The sequence below is a fragment of the Parambassis ranga genome, chromosome 9 (genome assembly GCF_900634625.1).
Source record: "Parambassis ranga chromosome 9, fParRan2.1, whole genome shotgun sequence".
In the NCBI taxonomy this organism is placed as follows: domain Eukaryota; kingdom Metazoa; phylum Chordata; class Actinopteri; family Ambassidae; genus Parambassis; species Parambassis ranga.
This window is the reverse complement of record NC_041030.1, coordinates 18990130-19015280: the sequence shown is the minus strand read 5'-3', so window position 1 is coordinate 19015280 and position 25151 is coordinate 18990130. Positions and strand designations below refer to the sequence as shown.

Genomic DNA, 25151 nt, shown 5'->3' with positions numbered 1-25151 from the left:
TGCACAGACACAGGTGAGCACACTCCCCCTGCTAGTTACATAGACTGAACTCCAGCTAAGCTAAGCTAACGGCAGTGATGCAGGTTCTATGCTATTTGTTTTTTTCTTTCACTAAGTGAAGCAACTCTTTATAGTTTACTAGTAACATACAGTAAACATATGGCCATAGGACTTTGATACCTTTATCTCCCAGGACTGTTATTGAATGTTCCAAAACTTTTGGCTTTGGGTCCTTCACAGCAGATATTTGCTGATGCCGATATATTAAAAAATAGCAAATATCGGCCCGATAGATCACCCGACCGATAAATCTGATTGAGCTAAATTAATATCACTGCTTTCTGTGTGTGTTTGTACATATTGAGGACATTTTTGTAAAGAAAGGACATTCCGGCGAATTCTCATTTAAGACTTGGTTTAAGAGTAAAGAAGGTAAAAAAAAAATAGGTTGAGGGTCATGATTGTGTTGGTTCAGGTAAGAGGCATCGATAGCTGTATAAGGTTGAGTGTGTGTGTGTGTGTACTTCAAATCAAATCAGTTGTGTCAAAATTGAAACCATAGCTCAAACCTTAAACTCTGTAATACCAGTATTGAAGCAACAGCACTGGATAGGAGAACAGCTTTCTGCCCCACAGCTGGGGAGGTTAAGTGGTAGTTTCAAAGCACAGGCTGAGCAGTAAGTGACAGCGAGCCTTAAAAAAAAAAAAAAAAAAATCAAAAAAAGATCAGAGACAATATGGAACCTGGAGCAGATATTATCTGTCTGGACTTGAACATCAGAGAGGAGCACTGAGATGAAAGCCTTCACTTGATAGCTGGAATGATAAATGATGGTAATAACTCCCTTTATGGTTGTTGGGCAGTGAAAGAGTCGTACTCGGCAGCAGCTGTCAGTTCAATCTCCACTCGTGTGCTTGGCCTCTGACATCACACGTCCACAGCTACAGATTCAGCGTTTGATTTTTCCATAAGATGAATTGCAGTGAAAATTTAACGATCATGTCAGGAAACTTCATATAATAATTAAATCAGAAGCAAAACAAGATTTCCACTAAATTAACTAAATGCCTGGAGCACAGTGTAAATGCAATAAATCTTTCTTGTGTACAACTTCCTCACATCCGTTTTTTTTTTTTTTCCCCCTCAGAAAAGAACTTTGAAAAGATAACTTCTAATCACTAACTCAAATCCTGTCTTCCACCACAACAAGCTCCCACTCCTTCACAAATCACCATCAGACTAATAAATCCATCCTCCACCAGCAACACTGGCATTTGGGCTAACCTCCACTCCTAAACACTCATATAAATTCATAATCATGACTCCAATTTCTGGGCCGACGGGGGAGGCCGGGATGAGCGCTCATTATGGCCGATGGATGGGTGAATGGATGGAAGGGAAGGGCGACGGCATCTGGTGGTTAACGGCCTGGTGTTGACATCCCCTCTCACCTGAATTATCATTAATGACAAAGGGGGCCAAAGCTCTGATTAACATGGATGAGACACACTAACACACACACACACACATACATATACATATATTATTTCACAGCATGGCTTTGTGGAGCACACTCAGCTCCAGTAAACATATGGGATCAATAATCCTTCAGGGTCAGAGGTTGCCAGCTAAAGTGACAACGCGTGTGGTATCTCAGTGGACCGTCTGGTCAGCATCAGTTAGATGTCGGCTCACTTTATCAGATTTTTCCCGCAAGATAACCGATTGGCCCATGAAGCGAAGCTCAGCAGCTTCCTAAAGAGGAAGATCAGGGTTTCTGTGAGATGTTAACAACTGAATCCAAAAACTTTTACCACAGACGGCAGAGTCACACCACATCCCCGGCCAACCCTCACTGTCAGAAGTCTTTTCTAATCCCATATTGGACAGCTCAAGCAAAGTGCAGTCAACGGTGTAATCCCTAAGGTGTATTAAACTACAAGTAACCACAGAAACGGTGCTTCAATCTGTCCCCAGATGAGACTGGTTCCAGGCCTCTGGACTGTCACCCCACACACACACACATACCTCTGGCTCATTCATTCAGCAGCTCTGACCCCATGACCAAAGACCTGTTGGCCATTCCAGGCAGATGGCAAAGCAACAGGCTGACCACAAGTTAGCAAACAACCTTATCCAGAACGGATGAGGTTTCAGCCAGGAAGACATCGGATGCAGCTGGTTTATGTTTCTGGGGCCCTCTTGTGCAGTTTAGACTGAACCATAACTGTGAGTATTGATCAGCTGCACTGGTTTGTTCAGTTACAGTATAAATGTCAATAGATGTTAAGTGGACTGTTGGGTCTTGGTAGTCAACATGTGGGATGTTTGAGCCCTGCTTTAGCAGAGATAGACAGCAAGGTGGACTGGAGGAGGGCCCAAAGACCAGCGTGTCCACCTGGACTTCATGTTTACATCATGTGACTTGAAGGATCTGCTACGGGTAGCTCCTACCTGTAGGGACTTATCTCTGTAATGTTCAACACTCGATCCTCACAAATCCATCGCAGAATCCAGAGAAAATTAAATCCAATGAAAAAAATGTTCTTTCTGATTGAATTGGTAGACGTTATGGATGACTCTGAAGTAACACTTTGACGGGTCGTCAAAAGAGATGCATACTGAGAGGGGGTGAGGAGAGAAAGAAAAGGAAAGAGAGAGCGAAAGGGGAAGGAGAAATATATGATGTGTACACCAGCTCAGTGAAAGCAAACAGCTAAATTAGTCATGGAAGGGATGCAAATTTGCTTCCCCTGAGTGTTGCATGGTAGAATTACCCCGAGAGAAGCAGAGGGTGAATCATGCCAACCCCCGGCACCATGTGATTTATTAGCAAACATCCAATTCAATAAGAAAGCGCTTAACATTCAAAAAGCTGTGAAAGTCTCATAAGGTGGCATTATTAGCTATATGATATCACCGTTTCTACTGGCAAGACAAGAGGCGGCGGAAAAACAAACACGCCCACTTTCCAGAACCATCTTGGTGTGACGTTGCCAAGTGGGACTGTGACAGACGGAAAACTCACTTGGCCTTTTGCACGCACGCATGTTACTACTCATTAACATAGACAACGAGGTTCATTAATTGACACTCCAGCCCAAAGAGCCTCTCGCTTTGAAAAGGGCAACACAGACAGACAGGGATAGAGAGAGAGAGAGAGAGACGCTGAAATATAGAGAGCAACATAAGCAAAATGGAACTATTAAAGTTCAAGTGGAGCTGGGTGTCCGGCACACAAATGTTTTCTCACTTCCACACTGTTACTTGTGATGATTGTGCTCATAAACATCTGGCATTCAAGAAAAAAAAATGCTTCGCTTTTTGCCCAAAAAATCACAAAACCTTTCTGCAGCTGCAGTTCATTTTCTCAAGACTACCATTACTCCAAAAACCTTTTTCACTGCATCAATCAAAGCAGCTTCACACAATCTCAGTTCATTCTCTGGTTTTTCCTGCAGACGAGGAACTAAACAGCCCTAAAAGTCACTGACATCGCACAGTGGGCACTTTGTGTAGACATTTTTCCAACACTAATTGAAAAAGACATGAGTAAAAAAAAGGGAGTAATGTGAAGGAGCAGTGACCTGCACTCTGTTGCTCATATCAAGTCGGACAATCACTTTGTTTCACTTTTTTTTTTTAACTTACTGAGCAGAGCCGTTCGACAGAGAGCCACGTTCTCGAAATAATCACCTAAAATGGGCCCACATTTATTTTGTTTCCTTTTTCTAACAGCAGAAGGTAATCTATTCCACAACGCACTAGGATTATGCTAATGCGGGCTAATTGGTGAGTTCGGATTACAATTGCAAAAAGAGATCCTTACTCGATGGCCACCAGAGTCCTCAGATATGTGAAAAAAGGGTCAAAACATATTTACAAAAATATGATCAATAATATATGTGTGTGTATTTATATATATATATATAGAGCAGAAAAGTGCAATATAAGACCAATGCATTATTATTATTATATGAGGGGGGTATATATATATATATATATGTGTATATATATATATATATATAGCATATATATTATATGAGGGGGGTATATATATATATATATGTGTGTATATATATATATATATATAGCACCCCCCTCATATAATAATAATAATGCATTGGTCTTATATTGCGCTTTTCTGCTCTGTTGGGCAGGCACTCAAAGCGCTTACATTGAGATGCATTATTCTTTCACACCACATTCACACAGTGGCAGTGGTAAGCTACCAGTGGTAGCTACCAGTGGTAGCTTACCACCGACCACCGCCGATTCATTCGTACGCATTCATACACCAGTGAGTGCACTGGAGGCAATGTGGGTAAAGTGCCTTGCCCAAGGGCACACAACAATGACTAGGGAGGAGCTGGGGTCGAACCGCCGACCTTCCGGTTATTGGACAACCCTGCTCACCACTGAGCCACTGCTGCCCAAATATATATATATATAATATATAGGAATATATAGGAATCTCTAGATTGATTTACTTTTAAAGCCTCAAGTGGCCATTTGTAGAACTGCACCTCTCGGCTGGTTTATTTTTTGAGACCTGATCACATGAACCACATCTCTCCTATAGAAAAACACGTCATTTTCTTGGTTACCATGGTGACAAAGCCCATCCCAACCAGCATCCACATGACAGTAGGGAGGATAGGAACCATATGTAAACACAAAGTTTCCCACTACTGTCTTTTATTGGGCTTCTAATGTAACTGTTCTTGTAGGTTTCTGCAGATGGTTGCTTTTATCATGAAGGAAGTGCATTGTTGTAATTAACTCAGAGGCGTGAGGGTGGAGGATCAGCGGTGCTCTCTGCAGCAGCGACAGCGGGATCAGCGTTCAAAGACACATTAAAGAGTGATTAGCAAATCTCTTGAGTGTGTCAAAAAAGGGCACAGTGGGTTTTGATTGATTTACTGATTGTGTGAGGGATTCTGTTTGCAGGTGCTCAGTGGGGTGGGTAGAAATTGATTGACTGTAGAAAGCAGTTCTCACATTTCAAAGTGAAATTAGTAAATGAGGAGGGAAAGGATGGAGTCATTAAAGAAGCCTTCACCTTACTGATGGGTTAAAGACAGAAAACAAAACAATACGTGATCACAACAAAGCAGATCCAATTAAAGCTGATTCATACTGGACATAATCAATCATACCCACATAACAGTGATTTGATGGTATTTCCACAGAATCACTGGCTTCAGTCATCACCACAAAACAAACAGTAATGCTGGCTCCATCCCTCTCAGTGGCAAATCCCTTCTGGGGTGAGCAGCGTGCCAAGATATACTGTATGTTGACAGAAAGGATGCATCATCTGACAAATGACCAACAGCTGATCAGTCCTTTTTTAGCAGCAGCAGATTAATAACGCCATTCTTTTTAAATGAGTCGGGTTTATATCTGATGTATCAATACAGCACGTCAAATGATCCTTTCTGTCCTATAACGCTGCATGAATGTGAAGTAAAAATAACAATAATGCTTTCAACGTTAGAAGAGCGAAGTGTTGAGAAGAAAAATTAATTAATCAGATTAGATGCTTGGTAACGAAATAATGTACTTAACTCAACAGAAGTCAATAAAGTTGTGTTAGCAGTGATTTTTTTTGTGCCATTAAGTTGCCCCGAGTTGGTGAGAAGAGAGAGAAAATGTTCTTCCTGATTATTATTGTAATTATGTTGAGATTGTAGGAATGTTAGTGCCCACTTGCTGTTGGATGCAGCGTTACAAGCCTACCATAAGGCCCCATTCGCTTAATTAATAAACCTCCTAGCTGTCTGGGATGATGGAAGTAAAAGGGGGTTATGAGGGGGCTGCAGCACCCCCTACTGGAAGGAGGATGCAATTGCAAATTATTAATTGTATAGTAACGTTATGATTTATTAGCTAAACAACATGGTTGTTCATTAATTAGCAAAAATACAACATTATCACTGTTTATATAATGTTTTACAGTTTAAAATGCAGATGAAGTGATGGAAAATGTGTGCTTGATTTCTCTTATGTTACCAAAGTCAAAAAAACAACAACAACACACGAACACAGTGGGCTGTATGCTAACACGCACACAGTGTCTGACTTTGTTTAAATATGCATTAAAAGTGTTAGTGACACCTATGCATGCAATTAAACAAATGATTTGTACCAAAACTGTAAACGTGATTATCTGGTGAATATTTTAACATGGAGGTCAATGGAGAGTGGCTCACTGTTAGAGCTGCCCTCAAGTGGCCCCACATGGAACTGCAGCTTATTTATTTATTTATTGGAGCTTTGTGATTTTTGTATTTCTATATATTAGCAATGTACTGATCAGGTTCTTTTGCCCTCGAGTCCAAGTCCGAGTCCGAGTTATTTGATTTGGAGTACCTGTCGATACCGATCCGATCATATACTTTTAGAGTTTCTCTGCAAATGCAAATAGCAAGGTACTCGTGATCTTGGCACTGTCACGTGGCATATAAAAGTTATTGCAAGCAAAACTCTGTGTGTGTGTTCTGCTGCACAGAAGGAGTTAACTTTGACAGTCCTAATATATCCTCCAGTCCTGATCGGGAGGTAACGCCCGATTCCGATCGAGTCTGAAACCACTTAATCCGGCCCGATTTCCGATCGCGTGATCGGATCGGGACATCCCTACTATGTATGTATTTGAGGCATAATTCCAAATGAATGATGATAAACAAGCAAATGTGATCAGTGTCTCTTATTGTTTATGCATGTATTGTATTGTTAGTGTAGACTGTAGTGACTCAGCCGAATTTAAAGCTAATTACTTCTCTAAACTCAGCATATTTTTTTCTTTATGTTGGGATAGGCTCATTAATTATAGGACGGGGAATGTGTTCAGCTGCTTTGTAGTCATCACAAATTGATACAGGAAGGTACACACAGGTAAACAGGAGTAAGAACCTGCTCCTGATATGGACTAAAACTTTTTGTAAGTGGAGTTTTAACATAAAAAGAAGAAGAAGTAACAAAAAGTGTTTTGAAGCATCAGAAAAAGCTGAAATTTGTTTTAGGATATTAGATAGATAACACGTGTTCAATGGCTTCCCTGATAAGAAAATTTGTCACTTGCAAATAATTTCACATGCTACTAATTGGCAAGTTAATGCTACTTGTTAAAGTTATGCCAGAAGATCTATTTTTACATTACATCTATTAAACAGAGCCTGAGTCATTACCATAGGAACAAGACAAATCTGCTCAGTCCTGTATCTGCTAAGATCTACTGAAGCCGTGCGTGTAGTTACATCCAGTGAACACACAGATCTGTACTTTCTACTAAAGTCTAGTGAACAAAAAACAGATCGATATAAATACACAAAATATTGTATTTATTATGAGTAAAACTGCAGTGTAACTACATCTTTCTTGACCTCCTTTAATTTAATTTAATTTATTTTAATTTTTTTATATAAATAAAAAACATATTTTGATGTATTTTTTCTAATTTTGCATATAAAAGCTCAATAAACACAACTTTACTTACAGATTAAACTTATTTTCCCAGTTACGATATTGCAGTATTATTATTTGTGTAGTAAAATCCTCATACTGCAGATGCGTTAATAATCTGCTAATCTGATCATTTAAAAACTGACCGAACCCAGAAAAACAGCCCAGACCATCAGGAGAGAGCCGACTAAATCGCTTCTAAAACACACCTGAATATATTTGGACTGTCTTTTGACAGGTGGTGAGTAAGAACCCTCCCGCTTCCCATCACACAGGCGAAACTTTGCCCCCTCATCCGCTGGAGTGAGACTTTTCCTGGATTCATAGATAATACTGAACACATCGGCGAGAAGGTAATTTGCTGTTTATTTCTGCGGAGGGATGGGAACCGTTCTGTGGCTCGCTTCTAACTGAAAGGAAAACACATTATCACACAGACAAACACATTAAGCCAAGAAGCACAAAGCTATAAAGCAGAAGATGAGGGTTCGCAGTATTCGCCGAGTTTTTGCAATCAAAAAAAAGCAACCGGAATCAATTTTCAGACCATGATTGCAAAAACACCACTATCTGAGTCACATCTTGCGCAAAAAAACATTGAGATAGAAGCTATTATACTTTAAAAAGGACATTAAGATGCTCTGAAAGCCAACTTTTAAGAATTACAAATGATTTTAATCGGCTCAAACAAAACATGTTTATGCTTTGTTGTTTATCGTGGCAATTATTACACTGTTTTACAAAAACTTGCTGCTACTCTTCACAACAATGTGTGCTGGGCAGTCTTGCACATTCAGCTGTGCTTTATTATGCAGTGATAATGAGATATTAAGGCCATATCTCATTAAGATAAAGGGAGAAAAATGTCTCCTGAGGTCAGAGGGTAATCCCTGGTTATTGTGTCCTGGCCACAGTGCCAGGCAATTAAGCACAAGAAAATGAGGACCCAAGGAGCACTGCAAGCTTATTAAAATACCAAGTTTAGTAACTTAATAATAAGAGGGCGATATAGGTAGAGTGGAAGGAACGTTGTATTTTTCAAAAAAAGCAGCCGTTTATGTAAGAATGGGAGATTTGATGGAGACAATCTGAATTCATGGTTTAAAAGAAACTGACAGATTTTCCATGTTTAGGTATTTACCATTGCATCAAGAGGAAAACAGATGCCAATCCACTTGCTCTATAGACACACACACTCTCTCACACACACGCTGCTCATGCCAGAACTGAACAACCAACCTGATGCTCGCCAGCATCGTCCTCCAACCAATTATATGATGAATTATAAGGCCTGCTTCTATCAGAGAAGCCAGCAGATCTGCCCTGTCTCAATGAGTTGCAACATTTCCAGGCACACACACACACGCACACACAGGCCATTGATTAGAGCGGCTCAACTCACAGCCTGCAGTCTATCAGCGCTCAGGGACCGGTAATCAATTCTCTAATGCCGTTTGAGCCTATTCACTGCAGCTATGATCCACTCGTCACTGTGCAGACGCACACACACACACACTCAGGCGTGGTCGTGTGTGTGTGTGCAGCCCTGTCCGCAACCAGGCACACGCTCCGAATATAACCCAGATGGCCATCGTAAAAGCAGAGGACAACTCCCAAATATTAACTTACCAAGTTTAGCAGTGATAGGGCACTGTCATCTAATGGCATTATCAAAATGAGTGCAGCTCTCCTGAGGCGGACTCTGGTTCCTGATTACCTAGCAGTGCTGGACCCCAAATCTGATCAGCATAGCACCAGACGTATGGACGGCCAGTCAGGAACTCAGCCCGAAGGCTCCTTATCGCTACCGACAGGCTGTTTGGTTCTTTATGGGCAATGATGTCCTCCTAGGAATTAATCTGATTGGTGTCTGGTGGACTGTGTTCTGGTAAAACTGCTGAAAGGAAAGGTGGGGTCCGGACTTCCTTTCTGCGTAACTTGGGTCAGACTTTTGTACATGAGCAGGGCGGCCCGAAGTTCAGAATGTTTGCTTCAGGCAACCAAAAAACTGAAAGGAATGACCACTGCTAACTGGGTTTATTGTCCTGTGATGCAATAAGAACCAGACAGTTGTTAGGACAGGTTTCTAGCGAGTAGCAGTTAGCATAACTTTTTTTTTGTCTTTGAAAGGAGACTGCGACTCAGTAAAACAGCATGAAGGTGATCTATAGACTGTAAAGATGGCTCCGTCTCTGCTCAGGGAGGCCAAATGCCCAGCAGACACCCACCCACTTCCACACCACACCCCTCCCTCAGCCTTTTATGTAGCCTGGCGGCTCCACTGGCTGCTGAGAGCAACATTACGTCCAGCCTTAGAAAGCACTAACATTTTTTTTTTCATTAAAAATCCAGAGGAGTACAGCACTTACTTTGGTGTCTGCGTGTCATCCAAGCGGTTCCCCAGCTGGAACTCGTGGGATTTGCTGCGGTGCAGCGCCGTGAAGCCCGGCAGCAGATGGATGAGCTTGCGGCTTGGCGGAGGTGGCGTTCCCGGGGCCTTCACTTTGTTCCTACGACGCATTGGGGGGGTGCCAGGCGGGGTCATGGTGTTGACCACCAAGGGAGTCCGAGGAGGCGTGTGGCCAAAATGCCTCTGGCGGGGTGAAGGGGGCAGGGAGCGATGACCAGAGTCTAAAGGAGGGAAGAGCCCCGTGGCGGGGCTGTCGACTGTGAGCCGATCGGCGTACAAAGGGGGGGCCAGGGCCTGAGGGCTGTGGCACATGTGCTGGTTGTACTTGGACTGGACTTTGGGGCTTTGGGAAAGCTGGAACCGAATCCACTGACTGGCCTCGGGCTGACACACCGGAGTGTTCTCTTTGCCAGATTCAGAGGTGGGCCACTGGATGGACCAGTCCTGCTTCGCCTGGCTCCCTGTTGGAAGACAAACACCTGGTTGTGATACACTGCATAAAATCCACATTCAAACACTCTGCCCATGCAAAACACTTTGGTTCAACAGGTTTTCCCTCTACTTCCAATCATTCCTCAAAGATAAATGGAATATGTGTGGCTTTTTAAACATGGAAAACCTGAACAGCTGATACAAAGATCATTTCAGTGCTAATGGAGGATCCTTCTTTTCTAAAACTACCTGAATTTAAAACAGGCTACCACTGTCTGTGCATGTCAAGATACCACTTAGGTTAAGTGGGAAAAATGTGTTTTTCCCTTCAATAGTTGATGTATCAAGTTAAACTAAATCGGTTTTTATGCTGCATTAAATACGAAAGCATCCATTAGCACTGTTTCTTGATTGCAGTAATAAGAATAATCCTGACAGCAGGCGGACATTTACAACAAGCTAATGAAGAATTAAGTTTGCCGTTATCTGATGTGAACGTATTAGCAGTGCGGCGGTGTTCCAATGTGTTGATGTGGAGCAGATTAAGCATCGGCGAGCGATGGAGCACGAGGATGAGAGAAAAATGAAGAAGAGTGCAAAAAAAAAAGAAAGAAAAACTTTCTGTTTGAATGAGAAAGCATGAAAAGTGCAGCCAGAAATGAGCGTTTCTGAACTCGGACGATGATACTTTACCTCCGTTACTGTGCAATTTATCCTCCTCAAGTTGTTCTTCAGAAAGAAACAAAACAAAAAAAGAATGTGTTTATTATTGATCTGGAAGACAAACATCTGAAATAGTCTGCCTGTCTTTCCATCTGCAGTTATGCATAGCCGAAAGGCTGCTTAGCGAAACACAACATCATGTTGGTGGTGATTGATCCTGCTATAAGTGTGTGCTGTGTCTCATGCACGGCTGAGTGTGGGCAAATATTGACCTCACAGACTTCAAAAACTAGCTATTGACCGTCATAGCACCATTAATGCAAATTTCCTGTCAACAAGCCGATACGCTTTCTGTTGTTTTTTTTGTTTTTTTTTCCCCTCGCTGTGACACCGTCTCTGAGGAGCGATAGAAAGAAAAACTTCAAAAAGAAAATCAACACCACATGAATCACGACAAGACAAGTATCTGCGGTAAAAGAAAGAGGAAAAGGTCCCCGGGGGTGATTGGGAAAAAAAAAAACATTGCCAGCAGCCATTTCTATTCTGCAATGTTATGAAGAAGAAGAGGCCACAGAGAGGAGGAGACATCTGGAAGAGACACAAGGGACTGAATAGGCAGGACTTTCAAGGGTTTTATTTTTTTATTTTTAAGTACTTTTAGTCGTCTTGATGGTGGATTTTAAAGCTGCAGGTTTTTGTTTGCTAGAGGTCATGATTAATGCTTCAGAAACAAACAGTGCTTTTTATGTCCTGCAGAACAGAACATCAACGAGTGTCCACTTATGGTTTTAGAAAAGACACATTTATGTTTCATATAACAAAACAAATGAGGCTTCTAATGTCACGTTTTTAAATGCCGAGCGTCCTTGCGTCAGAAGATTCATTCCAGTTTGAGGCACTTTAGCTCCTCTACATGATTGATACAAAGGTCTGCAACTTAAGACGGCACATGCACGTATAGAAATGGAAACGTTTGCAGGGGACCCTAATAAATGACGGACCACTTGAGCTGCTTCTCATTTCAGGGGCTGCACCCTTCAACGACAGGGCTGTCCCGATTTCAAAGGTTGCTTCAAATCCACGTCCTTTATGTGGTGATGACGGATGCATCATCATATTCATGTGTATCATTCCCCACCCGACATATCCCAAGATTCATTGTGCGCCGGTGATATTTTAACTACTGGTTGCTAGGCGACAGGAGCAATGCTTCGTGATAAACAGGAAGTCTTCCACACAGCAGAGCGTCTCATTGGTGTAACGTTTGATATATATACACAGAACTAACACAACACAAACGTGAACTTTGACCCCCTCGCTCACATGATATATCCGAGCTGAGATATCCAAGATGTTCTTAATCTTAATCTTAATCTTAATCTTAATCTTAATCTTAATCTTAATCTTGTGTCATATGTATCCATCTGTCTTTCTGTAGCATCTTGTGGTCCTGAGGATTGTGGATCATGTGGGTCATACTATGAAATGCAGCTGAATCCAACAGATCATCATGGTACTTTTTTTGTTGTATGGACATTTGGAGGCAGGCTGTTTGAAGATTTTGAACATGTTCACTACCTGTCAGATGAAATTAATAGAAATTTATGATTTTTTTTTAATTTATTTTAACATTCCAGTTGCATCACTTAAAGGTAGGGTAGGAGATTTCCTTCTGATGCACTTTTTGCTAAATTAGTGTAACTTCTCTTTTTACAATCCGATAGCAACCGATTAGTTTCGGCAGTTTCGCATTAAAACGAAGAATATGAATCATCTGTGGAAGCTATAAAACGCTAAAAACATCAGCCAATGCACGGATTATTGGCTGGTTGTCACTCTCTTCCTGCTCTGCGCGCACCAGAGAGGTACGTGCATGATGGCCGAAGTCACAGACCGCAGCTCGTCTTCAGGTAATGCGCATCCATGTGATTGGGAGGCGTGGCTTCGGGGTGAGCTCCGAGAGAAAGGGGCGTGTGTTTACTTTCGAAATCTGGCTGACTCACTGAGTTTTCAAAATCTCCTACCCTACCTTTAATACCCATGAACCTATTATTAGCCTAAAGTAATCTCACATACATTATATTTTAGGATCTGCTTCTGTTTGGTTCTTTATGGGCAATGATGTCCTCCTAGGAATTAATCTGATTGGTGTCTGGTGGGAGACCAGACACCAGGTGGGGTCCGGACTTCCATTCTGAGTAACTTGGGTCAGACTTTGGTACAGAGCAGGGCGGCCCGAAGTTCAGAAGGTTTGCTTCAGGCAAGCCCAAAACTAAAACTAATGACCACCGCTAACTGGGTTAGTGATGCAATGAGAACTAGACCCTTGTTACGGTTTCTAGCAAGTAGCAGTTAGCATAACTTTTTGTGTTTGAAAGGAGAATGTGACTCAGTAAAACAGCATGAAGGTGATGTATAAGTTGGAAATAAATGTATTTTAACATCCCACTTAATAACCATAAACCTATTATTAGCCTAAAGTAATCTCACATACATTATATTTTAGGATCCACTTCCGTCACTTTGTGCGCGACTTGCAGTGCTTTTATGTGTTCGGTAGGCTAAATTAACATCCAACCTGTGAACACATACAGGTGCATTTAGCAGCTTTTAGCACTCCGTATTCGGAAACTGACAGGAGACTAAAACACCAAGGTGAATATTGGAATGAACAGCTGTTATGTCAAATCAGTGTCTCCTCACGCTTCATTAAATATATATAACCCAGCAGAGAGGAGCAAACGTGTCAAAGACTGTGAAAAATGTTAAACAAACATAAGAGTGAAGCAGGCAATGCCGCTGATTAGTTCCTGCTCTCCGGCTGACAATCCTAATCAGTGAACCTGGTGTTGTCTCGGTAGTCATGGAAACCTGTTGGTTTGCAGCACTGCCAGGCGCATGGTTTGCGAATCCTCTGCACAGAATATACAGTGTGTGAAAAATGTGAAAATGGAAAAAAACTTTTGAAGATGTGGAGGTTGCAGAAATCTGATATTTGACCACCCTGTAATTCACACCTCGTGCAAGGACCTCTCGAGTGAAGCTGTCACTACCGCTTTATACCCTTGATGTGACTCGCCGCAGCACCGCAGCACTTCCACTTGTGTCTGAACCCACATCTCACCCCTTTTTGCAGAAACCCTTCAGGAAGACTCGAGATGTAGAAAGGACGAGTGGGCACCGAAGAGCGCTCATGCACAAACGTAGGAAAAGATGCCTCCTTCATTAGCAGAAATATAACCACAACAGGCCACTCGGAAAAGTGAAAAGTTCAGATTAACCCCGACACGAACATTAATCAACGACCACTGAAGACTTCACAGCACTGAGGCTGGCACATCGCAGACGGACGGCAACACAGAGCCAAAAGCTTCTGGGAAGGTTGAAAGGTGTTTAATAGCCCAGCAGACACATCAGGTGCTAATTACCATCCATTTAGAAATGCACACCGATCACCTTTGATTCAAATGATAAACCTCCCTTTGCTAATTATTACACACTTGCATGAAAGCTGCCTCCTTTTTTTTTCCTGACAGCACTTATCAGGAGGATTCCCAGGTGACTTTCAGTCTGCGAGAGGAGCGATGAACTTGAATCGCAGTCATGAAACTGTTGCTTCAAGTAATGAGTCAATTCATGAAGCAGACTAGTATCTTAGCAACGGCTTCAGGAAAATAGTAACAGGACCTGACTTATGAATTTCCTGTTTCACAAACCCCCTCACCTAAAAAAGAGCCAGAGGCAAACGGCTCACATGCGAAATGAGACGCAGAACACAGACCGAGCACAAACCCTCTGAGAAATGGATTTTGACTTAATTGCTTTGCCTTATCGTGCTTGTTAACCAGGACGTTTCTTTTCTTTGGGAGTTCTACAATCCAAAAATGGAAAAGTATAAATCCAGGCTCTAAACTCATCCCAACTTCTCAACTCGATCTGTTCCTGCAAAAGAATATCCTCCTAGGAGCCTGAATCTATATTACTCACCCTTAATTGCACTTTATTGCTCATGTTCCATGCATTAAGGGACATTTAATCGCAGCAGAACATGACCCAAAATACATTCCACTCCACTTTTTTATTTTTCTAAAACGGGTGAGGGTGCTATGAGTAAGCCATCAATGTCCCATTCTCCAGCCAAGTTATGTGAAGGCATTAATGCAAATCTTGACAAGAGATTTCTGCTCTAATTAGCTGCATCAGAATTACATTTTATTTGAAGCAGCTGTGTAGTGAGATCTGAAGCTATCCTGGTTACAAATTAACATTAAAAATCTTTGATTCCTTTTTTTTGTTTTTTTTTTATTTTAGGTTGCCTCTGAGATTAGCAGAAGATGAGACAAAGTAGTGTTTTTTAGGATTTATTAGGTCATATTTGCCTTTAATATAGCACACAGTGGAGGCCATCGAACGTGCAGTAAGGATAATAGTCTCAGTTTATGAGGCAGGTGCTCAATCAAGTGAATTATTTGGGCTCCATAAATGTCAAAAAATGGCGGTTTTATGTATACAAAAATGCATCAAATTAAAACATGTTCTTAAATTGATTGTTTGGGTTTACTCCTCACACATCTTGTTGTAAACAAGCTGTAAACGTCAACAAAAAACACACAGGCTAAGCAGCAATTTTGGGAATATATGACATATTCTACATGAACATGTGGGTAATGTTGCTCTGTGACGGGTTGCTAAGCTGCTAGCTGCCCCCCCCCCCCCCCCCATCAGTGTTAATTTTGTTGATGAATCATTTTTGTCGTAGTTTTCGTTTACGACCTTTTTTTGCTGATAAAAATGAGACGATAACTAAATAAAAACTAACGCACGGTGCCAAAGACGAAGACGGAATGTATTGACACTTTCGTCAACGAATAAAAACGAGACAAAATTATTGGTGGAGACGAGATCCAATCAGAGCAAATTTTGTTTGTGGAAAGAAGGGACGAATCAGGAGACGGCGGCAGAGAGCCAATCAGAAGTGATCTCTCTGCGTAAGGACGTTACCCCGCGATGCTGGAAGAAGGCGTCCTCATGCATGGTAACACAACACAGGAGAAGAACAGACACACGGACACGTTTGATGTCAAGACAAACAAGACGGTTTGCAAACCGTGCGGAGCGACTATCAGCGGTAAAAACACAACAAACCTGAAGTGACATTTGTAGACGAGTCGTCTTAACTTCCGTTCAAAGATACACGTGACAAAATCTATAAATGAAGACACCGCTGCTGATGGTTTTACAGCGCACCGTTTCTAAGTTGTCACTGAAGTGTTTTGCTGTAGTTATGGAGGATTCATGAAGAAGGTCATGACTGAACAGTGTATTCAGGGAGAGCAGCTCACTGTTCACTGGTTCTTTTGTGAAAAGGTCATAGCAATTAAATAAAGAGGTGTTTGTTTCAAATAACACAAGTTAAAGCTGAGCCTGTTTTTATTGCACTTCAAACCTTAATTATTTCATGAAAAAATATAAATCATAGAATTTTAGTCGACTAAATCCACGGCAGATTTAGTCGACTAAAATTCTTCGATATTTAGTCGACTAAAACTAGACCAAAAGTTAAAAAATGTTGATGACTAAAATCAAATACATTTTAGTCACACAGACTAAAATAAAAACTAAATCAGAAATTGCTGCCAAATTATTGATGGAGACGAGATCCAATCAGAGCAAATTTTGTTTGTGGAAAGAAGGGACCCCCCCCTTTATGCTAACCTAACTAACGGAGCTCAGACAACATCAGCCTCAAGCCTTTAAACTAATGTCTGGTTTAAACCCTGAAAGTTGCGACACAAAACGACACAAAACTGGATGACAGTTTGCTTTTAGCCGCTTCTCCCTGATGTAAATTTTGGAGCCACGTCATCATCGTCACCATCAATCTTCCGTTCTCCCTCTCTCTCTCACCAGAATAACACCAGCATCTCCACATCAACTGTCGCACCGAACAATGCACCTGAAGCTTTTACAACTGCTTCTCCTCTGCAGTAATTAATGCAAACCCCAAACAACCCCTTAATGGGGCAATCTTAACATGCAGCGAGGCTTTGAGAAAGGCAGATAACAGCCTCATAATTGGACTAATTACCTCTAGAGGTGTTGCCTCTTTAGGCTAAATGGCAGGGAAATGCCACCGGGACAGTGGCTGGTCTATCTTGCTGCCACTGTAAACAGGATTTGACGAAAAGGGCAACGTCTGCGTTCAATAGATGCAGCGTAGCTTGTTTTTTTTTTTTTTTTACTCTTTTGAGGTGAGGTTTATTTTTGCAGTGTAAATCAGTGGGACTCAAAGTTAGACTCTGCTAATTAGTTAATAGCCAATAAGGACCACCCAGAGGCGTCCAGGAAGACGGGTGTTGGGGGGTTCGGTCAATGCTTCTTCTTCTTCTTCTGCTCTTTTTTCCCTCCTCCCTGTCACACCGGCTTTTTTCTTCTCAACATGAGGACGTTTCTTCTTTCACCTCCTGTTGTCATCACCTCGAATTTTCTCCCTCCCCTCCCTCCTTCCCTCCCTCCCCTTACATACCTCTTCACTTTTCTCCGTCCCCCCCCATTTTTTTTCTCGCCTCCCTCTCCTCTCTGCCTTTTTCTTGTATTCCTCTCCTTGCTGATGGCATTTGAAGCCAATTAGGTGTTTATATGCATGCAAAGCTGTCTAAAGGCAGGGCATGGGGACATTCCTTTCAGCTGTCAAATATTACAGAGGAACAGCACAGAGGAGACCTGTCACGCTCGACACTATTACCCTGATCAACAGTAGGACTCATACTGAAGACATTCTCTGTGTGAAAATGTTTGTATAAGTGTGTGTGTGTGTGTGTCTAGAGGGGCGGGCTGGATAATGTGTGTATATTGCGGCACAAAGGACCGACCGGCTGCCTCCGAATTGTATGACTCATACTCCTCATCGCAACTCGTGGACTGCAATCCCAAGAGCCTGTAGTGAAAAATTCTATTAACTTGCATTAGTTTCCTTCCTCCACCATTACACCGCCGAGCCACAAACATTCACTTATTATGTTATGTGATACATAAACTGCCAAGCTTGTTATATGAATGTCCACGTCTGCCAATTTCAACATAAATCCAGATGACTCATAAACTGGATCATGTTATTTTTCTTCAGAACAACATGTGCATAAATGTGCAAATCCTTCTTTCTGCTCTCATTCATGATGGATGAATATCCATATGCACTTTTTTTTTTTTTAAAAGAGAACATCCTCTGCTTCTTGCCTGTCACGGCCCGGGGTTTGTTTAAACCATCTTAAAATCATCCATCTTTCACTCTTGTAATGTAAACGTGCTGACACACAGGTACTTGTGTTGGTAAATGTGTCAGTGTTTGGAAGCTATGACACATCTCCCTCTCCATCTGGGTGAGAATATGAAGGACGCACACAGCTAAACCCTGTATTCCTCTCAGCTGAAAGTGCCTCTCACTGCTCTGTGTGGTGGTGCATTCACACGTCTGTAGCGAGCCCCCCCCCCCTGTTAGAGAGCCCATTAGTGGCTCTGCTGTGTGGCCAGACCCCATCTTTGGAGAGCCAGAGAGAGAGGAGGTGGAAGGTTGAAGGCATGAGCGACGAAGAAAGGCAGAGAATAAGTGTAATAATATACTATATAATAAAAAAAACAGAGAGAAATGCATGGTTGTAGTTCTTTGGGCTTATTATCCTTAGATAATAGACAGTTTGGTCATAAAGTGGCTAAAGGGAGTCGGCCTCCAGAGACGCTTCAAGCTCTGAACCCAGCTGGACTGAGGCAAAGCAGACTGGAACTGCCTGACAGGTTCTGTCTGGACAGCACAGCCTCTGCCCAAACCAACTGGAGAGAGTAAAAGAAGGGAAGCACGCGCAGGAAGGCGAGCAACTCCGGCACAAAGCCTGACATACGAGCATGAAGTATTTTCAAAAGGGACACCTGAGCACCAGGCGCCTCACAAAGAGCCGTTCTGCGCGGAAGAAACAAACAAAAAGTTAAACCTCTCCTGGTTAAAACCCTCTTTTAATAAAGTGCAGTTTGGTTGAGGGCACGCTGAAGAAAAACTACTCATCAAGTCAATTTGCTTAATTATTCAGCAGAGTCTTCCGTCTGAAAGGACATCTGCTAGAGAACAGAGTGTGTCTGCGTTTGCTGTTGGTCTGTGTGTGCGTGTGTGTGTGTGTGTGGGAGCAGAAGAGAAACAGATATGCTATCAAACAGGCTTACAAAAAGGTTGTTACCAAACCCACCAACACAGTTTTTGTGATGCTCTACTGCCCCCTTATGGTCCCGCAGCGTCATTGCAAAAGTTGCCTTTGTGACGCTAAAAATAAAACATGGTCTTTTAATGCCACCTTGTGGCCAAACATGGAACAACAAATGCACCAAGTGAGATGTGAAAAGGGGTCAAAAGTATGAGAAAAGATTCCTATTTTTTAATTTTAATAATTAGGAATGTTAAAAAATATTTGAAGTAGAGCAGCCACAGAGGTGCATGTTGTAATATTTGCCTGAGTAATGCTACAAAAAAGCAGCATATGAAACCTGTGCACTTGTAAAATGATCACAGCACACACAGTTAGTGAAACCTCCCACGATGCTACTGTGATGATTCACAGCAGTGTTGACTGTGCACTTTAAAAGAACCCAAACACGCACTGTCTGAAGCGGTTTTTACTCCTTTGTGTGGAGTTGTGCCATAAAATGATTCAGCGGGGAAACAGCACCACCTACAGAAGCTTCAACAGGTTTCACACACTGCTTAAAACATGAACAGTTGATTTCAGATGTAAAAACTCAAACAGGTTTCTGAACTATTTTATCAAAAATGAGCTTACAGCTTAACAGACTGTAAAATCTTGTCATAAAGCATAATTCTTGAGTTATGTCCACTGTGACCTTTGACCTCCAATTTCTACTCATTTCCCTTGATTTTTTTTAACCAGATATGAAAACATTTCAGAGTTGTTGCATTAATAAGTTGACTTATGGCCATAAATCTGACAGATATTTCTGAGTCCAAGTGACAGCTGAGACTTTATCTTCAGCAGAGCACTGGAAACAAGAAAAAAAAACTTATTTAAAGTGACAGAAACCAAAGCAGAGGTCCTGCAGTCAGCTCTCAAGCCACTTAAAACAGCCGCTGTTGACTGAATGCTGTAACTTTGGTGATTTGTTTTAAGCTCCAAAGTCTTTTAAAAGCCCCTTTTTTAAGGATGTGTGTGTGTGTGTGTGTGTGTTTGACCCCTCACCAAGCTGGTGGGCCTTTCTGAGGCAGGAGAGGGAGGCGTTGAGTCGGGCACACTCCTCTTCATTGGCACCAAACTTCTGCAGCAGCTCACACACCTGCTCCTCGCTCAACTCCAGCAGGCCCTCCAGGGTCACCTCACCCGGGCTCATCTCCTGCACGACACACACAGACACACACAGATGCATGGTCAATGCCAACGCACACTAGAAGATGAGATTTTAACATTTTTTTACTGACAGAGTCATGGTTATCTTCCGTGCATCTGATCCTGGTTTGGAGAAACATGGATATGCTAACTGAAGCTGTGCAAGGTGTCTGTGAAGACCCCCCCCCCCCTGAATTCCTGATCTGAGTGTTCAGCAGAAATGATGAAGAAACTTGGAAATGATCCAGGAAATGATCCAAACCAAGATAACCTGGACACTGATGTGTGTGTGTGAACACAGTCTCCATCCTCTCCCCTAAAATTTAGGGCTAGGTCTGGTAGATGCAATGGTATATTTGTAAGTCATGCATTCATGACAAACTTTACTAAAGCGAACTGAAATAAAAAAAATATGGCCTTTTATCTGCTTCTTCAGGGGCTTCAGCACTTCAGCAGTGACCCTTCTTCTGTTCTGTATTGAAACCAGGTGTTAATGTTTCTCTTTTTACAGACAGTGAATGTGCTTCTGCTCACATTAGTATTCATGCTGGTTGTATAAAATGATTATCTGTTAACAAAACATTTGGAATTTGGAATGCCTAAAAAAACACACTGTGTGTATGGTTGAGGGTTCAATATTCACCTGTGAATATCTATACAATTTACACTGTGTGGGGAGAAGCTAACACTGTGACAGTGGTGGTTCAGTATCTGTTCATGTTGAAGTGTTTTTAATGGCTCACCTCTGTGACTTCTTTCCTCAGGTTGACGATGCGGAACCAGTGCCCAAGGCGAGGGAAGTCCTCCAGCTCGGCACTGCGCTCCTCTAAGGCCACTTTGCACTTACAGGACAGCTGGCGGCTGAAGTACTTCACCAACTTCCCCTGTGAGGCACAAATATACATTCACACTTTGAATCCGCTACAAATGTAGACAGTGAATTACATTTTACTCCACTGGAGCCCCTCTACAGATACATGTGAGAGGGGTTAACAGTGTCAACATGTCAGCAGTCAGGACAGAAAAAGACACACACTGCACTTGTTGCTGTTATGAGGCAGACGCCTGATTTTATGTGGATTTGAATGAACCTCTAAGGTGTCATGAAGTGTTAATACTAAAAAAAACTAATCGATCACAGAGGAGAGAGCAGCGACCTACACGAGAAAAGACCGAGGAGGACAGGGACACTGAGACAATAGTTCACTGGAGGGTCACATCACACTGTTTAGTTCAGCGACATGAATGTACTGCAACTACACAAACTAATCTCAAGTTATGAAGCCTCTCTGTGCACATCACTGCAATATAGACCTACAATATATCTAATGTAGCAAAAAATACACTTATCCTCAGTTTGCATTTAACGATAAGACATGTAATATAATGTACAGTAAGTAATAAAAGCCATAATCAGTCCCTATATTTACATATTTTAATGATTTATCATTTATTTGTGTGCGATTGTAACCTAATATCTCCATAAAAATGATTCTATGTTTGCGTTTTATTAAATTATTGTGGTTTTATTTGAAGACCAGGAATAAACTGACCCCTAAATGAGGTGGCGAGGTTGTCTCATCTATCACATGTTGAGGAGGAGGGCAAATCTGGCACTCAGTTTAAAGCAAAGGACATACAGCTGCACAGACATGCAGGGAATTAAAAATAAGAACGTTAATGACATTACATTTTAATGCACAAACACCCAAAAAGTTTATCATGTAGTTTTAAAAATTAAAGACTTTATTAATGACGCAAAAATCACCCTTGCATCACTTAAAAGGAGACATTGGAACTACAAGACAAATACAGGATTTTAAGGTGCGCTCTCAGTGACAGCATCTTTGTAAGTAAGCAGATTTTCAGCTGAAACAGTTAGTCTAACAGAATAATAATAATAATAATAATATAAATAATAAAAAAGGCCCCCAGTGGGTGACGTGATGCCAGAAGGATGATGCATGTGTGGATGGCCCCGTTCCAAAACACACACCTACAAAATGACTGCTAGAGATTAGACAGCGTTGGCCTACATCAGTGCGCACCAAAGTAGAAACCAGTGGAGGAGGGACCAGCAAGTCACCTCTGAATGCAGAAAAACCCCACAGCTGCTGCCCACGGCTGCTAACACTCTGCCTGCCAGGGCGACTGCTCGGTCCACACCTCCAGAGAGAGACACGCACACATTCACTGCACCAATGTGTGGAGGTCCTGGTATATACTCACATTCTAAAGCTGTCCTGGTATCCAGCATCAAGATAGAGTCAGGTATTCTAGTAATTGTTAGGGAGTTATGCCCTGTTCACACTGGAGAAAGTCAAACCAGCTAGAGTAGGATTGAATCCAGATAGCCTTTAAGCTGGATACGTTCAGACCTATTTTCAAATCTGGCTATCACACATGTGTGTCCGCACTCAATCCGGCTTAATCCGGCTTGTTTGTTGTCCTCCAAACCACTAGGTGGGGCCTCGTAATATACAGAGTCCGTTCAGGCTGTGGTAGGACTGCGTGTGCGCATGCGTCGTGCGTTTTCACTGTCCCCATGGACCGGAAGTAGCACATCGCTAGCCGGATTCGCTAGCTGCATATGTGTTCAGACCTGAGCCACATTTAAGCCAATCCAGCAAGATCCAACTCCGAGAGGTGGATTGAAATCAAGCTGGATATAGCCGGATTCGTGGTGTTCACACAAAAAATCAGGATATATCCAGATACGGGCCAAATCCCGCTCTAGCCGGATTGATTTCCCCAGTGTGAACAGGGCTAAGTCAACAAATATGGATACGGACCTCAAGAAGCAGCTTAAAATTCAGGATCAACAAAAAGTAAACAAACAATATAAGAAGAACACAAACCAGGAAGAAGCAAAAAAACACAGGCTGGAAACTCAGAGCAACAGACAAAACAAAGCACTAAACATGCACAGGTGACACTAGTGAGAGCAGAAAACAGAGACAGGAAGTAGAACTGTATGTGCACAAATAAATGTGCCTGAGTAGTTTAGAGTGACAAATCACACAAGTGTTTAATATGAAAACAGGTGTTCAGTCAAGTTATCTAGCACAGCCATCTTTAGGCCTATCAGCTGATTATGTGTTTTCATATTGACAGACAGGGGCATGTTTTTTTAACCTATGAAACCTCATGAAATATTTAAGATCAAAAATGTTCATTTTATCCCACAGATGTCTTTCTTATCCTAAAAATCTGCCTTGAGATATGGGGAGCTACTTTTAAGTCCCCTTATGTGCAGAATAATGTGGCCACAGGTTCCTGCAATAATGCTCCTGATTAAATGTGTAAAAGAAACAACAACAAACAAACAAAACTCCAAAGTGGCATCCTAAAGACTCCAGACTGAGCCGATCCAGCAGACTGAGGAGCAGACTGCACTGCAGGAGTACAAGCATAAGCTGCAAGAGCTAGCAGGCTAACAATAGCATGGCATGAGCTGGAAAAATGTGATCCCAGGTTTTAACACTTGTTATCTTTACCTTCTGTCTCTCTCCTCCACATACTGTGAGACACTACACACACACACACACACACACACAAACTGCTACTGTGTACTGTGGCAAAGTTGAAGACAAACCAACAAACCACAAAGGAAGTACTTTTATAGTTTCTTTTTTATATAAGCAGCCTCTATAAGCTCCTATGTCTATCACCATTTAGCCACACAGACCTCTTTATAACTACTGTGCATATTAGTAAATCTTATATTAGTCTGTTTTCCAGCAAAGATAGGTAAAGGTGAACCAGTAGTACCCAGATTTATCTGCTGCAAACACGAGAAATTAATAATTACCATCCAAAAAAAGACAACTGGACTCAGCACTTCACCAAAAGAAAGTTTAGAGCAGTAAATTACCATACAACTTCAAATAATAGCCGAGTCCCGAACTGACGCCGGTCCCGTTTACAGGCCCGGTCCGATTATGGATTTGGACATATAAAGGCCAGCCTCAATTTTAAGCTGGGTCTGATTTCTCATAAGGTAAGGAGCAAATATATAACCATAAATATAACATAAACAACAACAACAACAATTTATGCCAACGTGTAGGATAGAATAGAATAGAATAGAATAGAATAGAATAGAATATACTTTATTAATCCCTTTGGGAAGGTCCCTCAGGGAAGTGTGACGTTGTCATGGAGACACATAAACAAGGCTAAAGAAATGTAGGATGAAATTAATGATGGAAGGGATGTGGACAACTTTTCAGCTTGTTCCGCCAGAATAATTAAAGGCCTGTCCCAAATATAAGCAGGGACAATTTTGCAATTTAGGCAAATAAAGGCCCGGGCTCTTATTTGAAGTTTTACCGTAGTTCTGTGGTCAGATCTTGTCAGCCAGATCCCCTCATGTGCCGTTTAGGCATAAACATAACCACAAATCATCTCTAGGGCAGGTGACTGTTTGTGTTGTCATCTCTGAGGATGTGTAGGGTTAAAGAACAACCGTTAGGCACAGTGAGTGACACACAGGTGGCCCAAATCTGGCTCACTTCAGCGCTCTTATCTGGCCCACTTATGGCGTGGAATGACCGGCACTCAAGTGATCCACATCTGAGCCACAAGCGGGTCAGACCACATCCACCAAAACATGAACCATATATATCACGTGGGCCACTTTAGGGCCACATACAGAACACAGTGTAAAGGAAAACACAGCTCAGCCAAAGGAGGCCCAGAGTAAATTTGGGGAATTTTGAGCCACATTTGTTATTTTACACGTTTGGCCACTAGAGGCCTCACATCCATTAATTTCCTCAGGGCCAGATGAAGGCCA

At 42.0% G+C, this 25151-nt stretch overlaps 1 protein-coding gene across 1 annotated transcript in view; it reads right to left on the bottom strand.

Moving 5' to 3' along the window:
- The window catches only part of ksr2 (kinase suppressor of ras 2), a 72692-nt gene that overhangs the window by 44496 nt on the left and 3045 nt on the right, over window positions 1-25151 (bottom strand). The window contains exons 2-4 of the mRNA XM_028414573.1: window positions 21097-21237; window positions 20203-20360; window positions 9838-10335 (exon numbers count right to left, since the gene is read on the bottom strand). Coding sequence (XP_028270374.1) covers window positions 9838-10335; window positions 20203-20360; window positions 21097-21237 — 797 coding nt within the window. The remainder of the gene's footprint in view (window positions 1-9837; window positions 10336-20202; window positions 20361-21096; window positions 21238-25151) is intronic.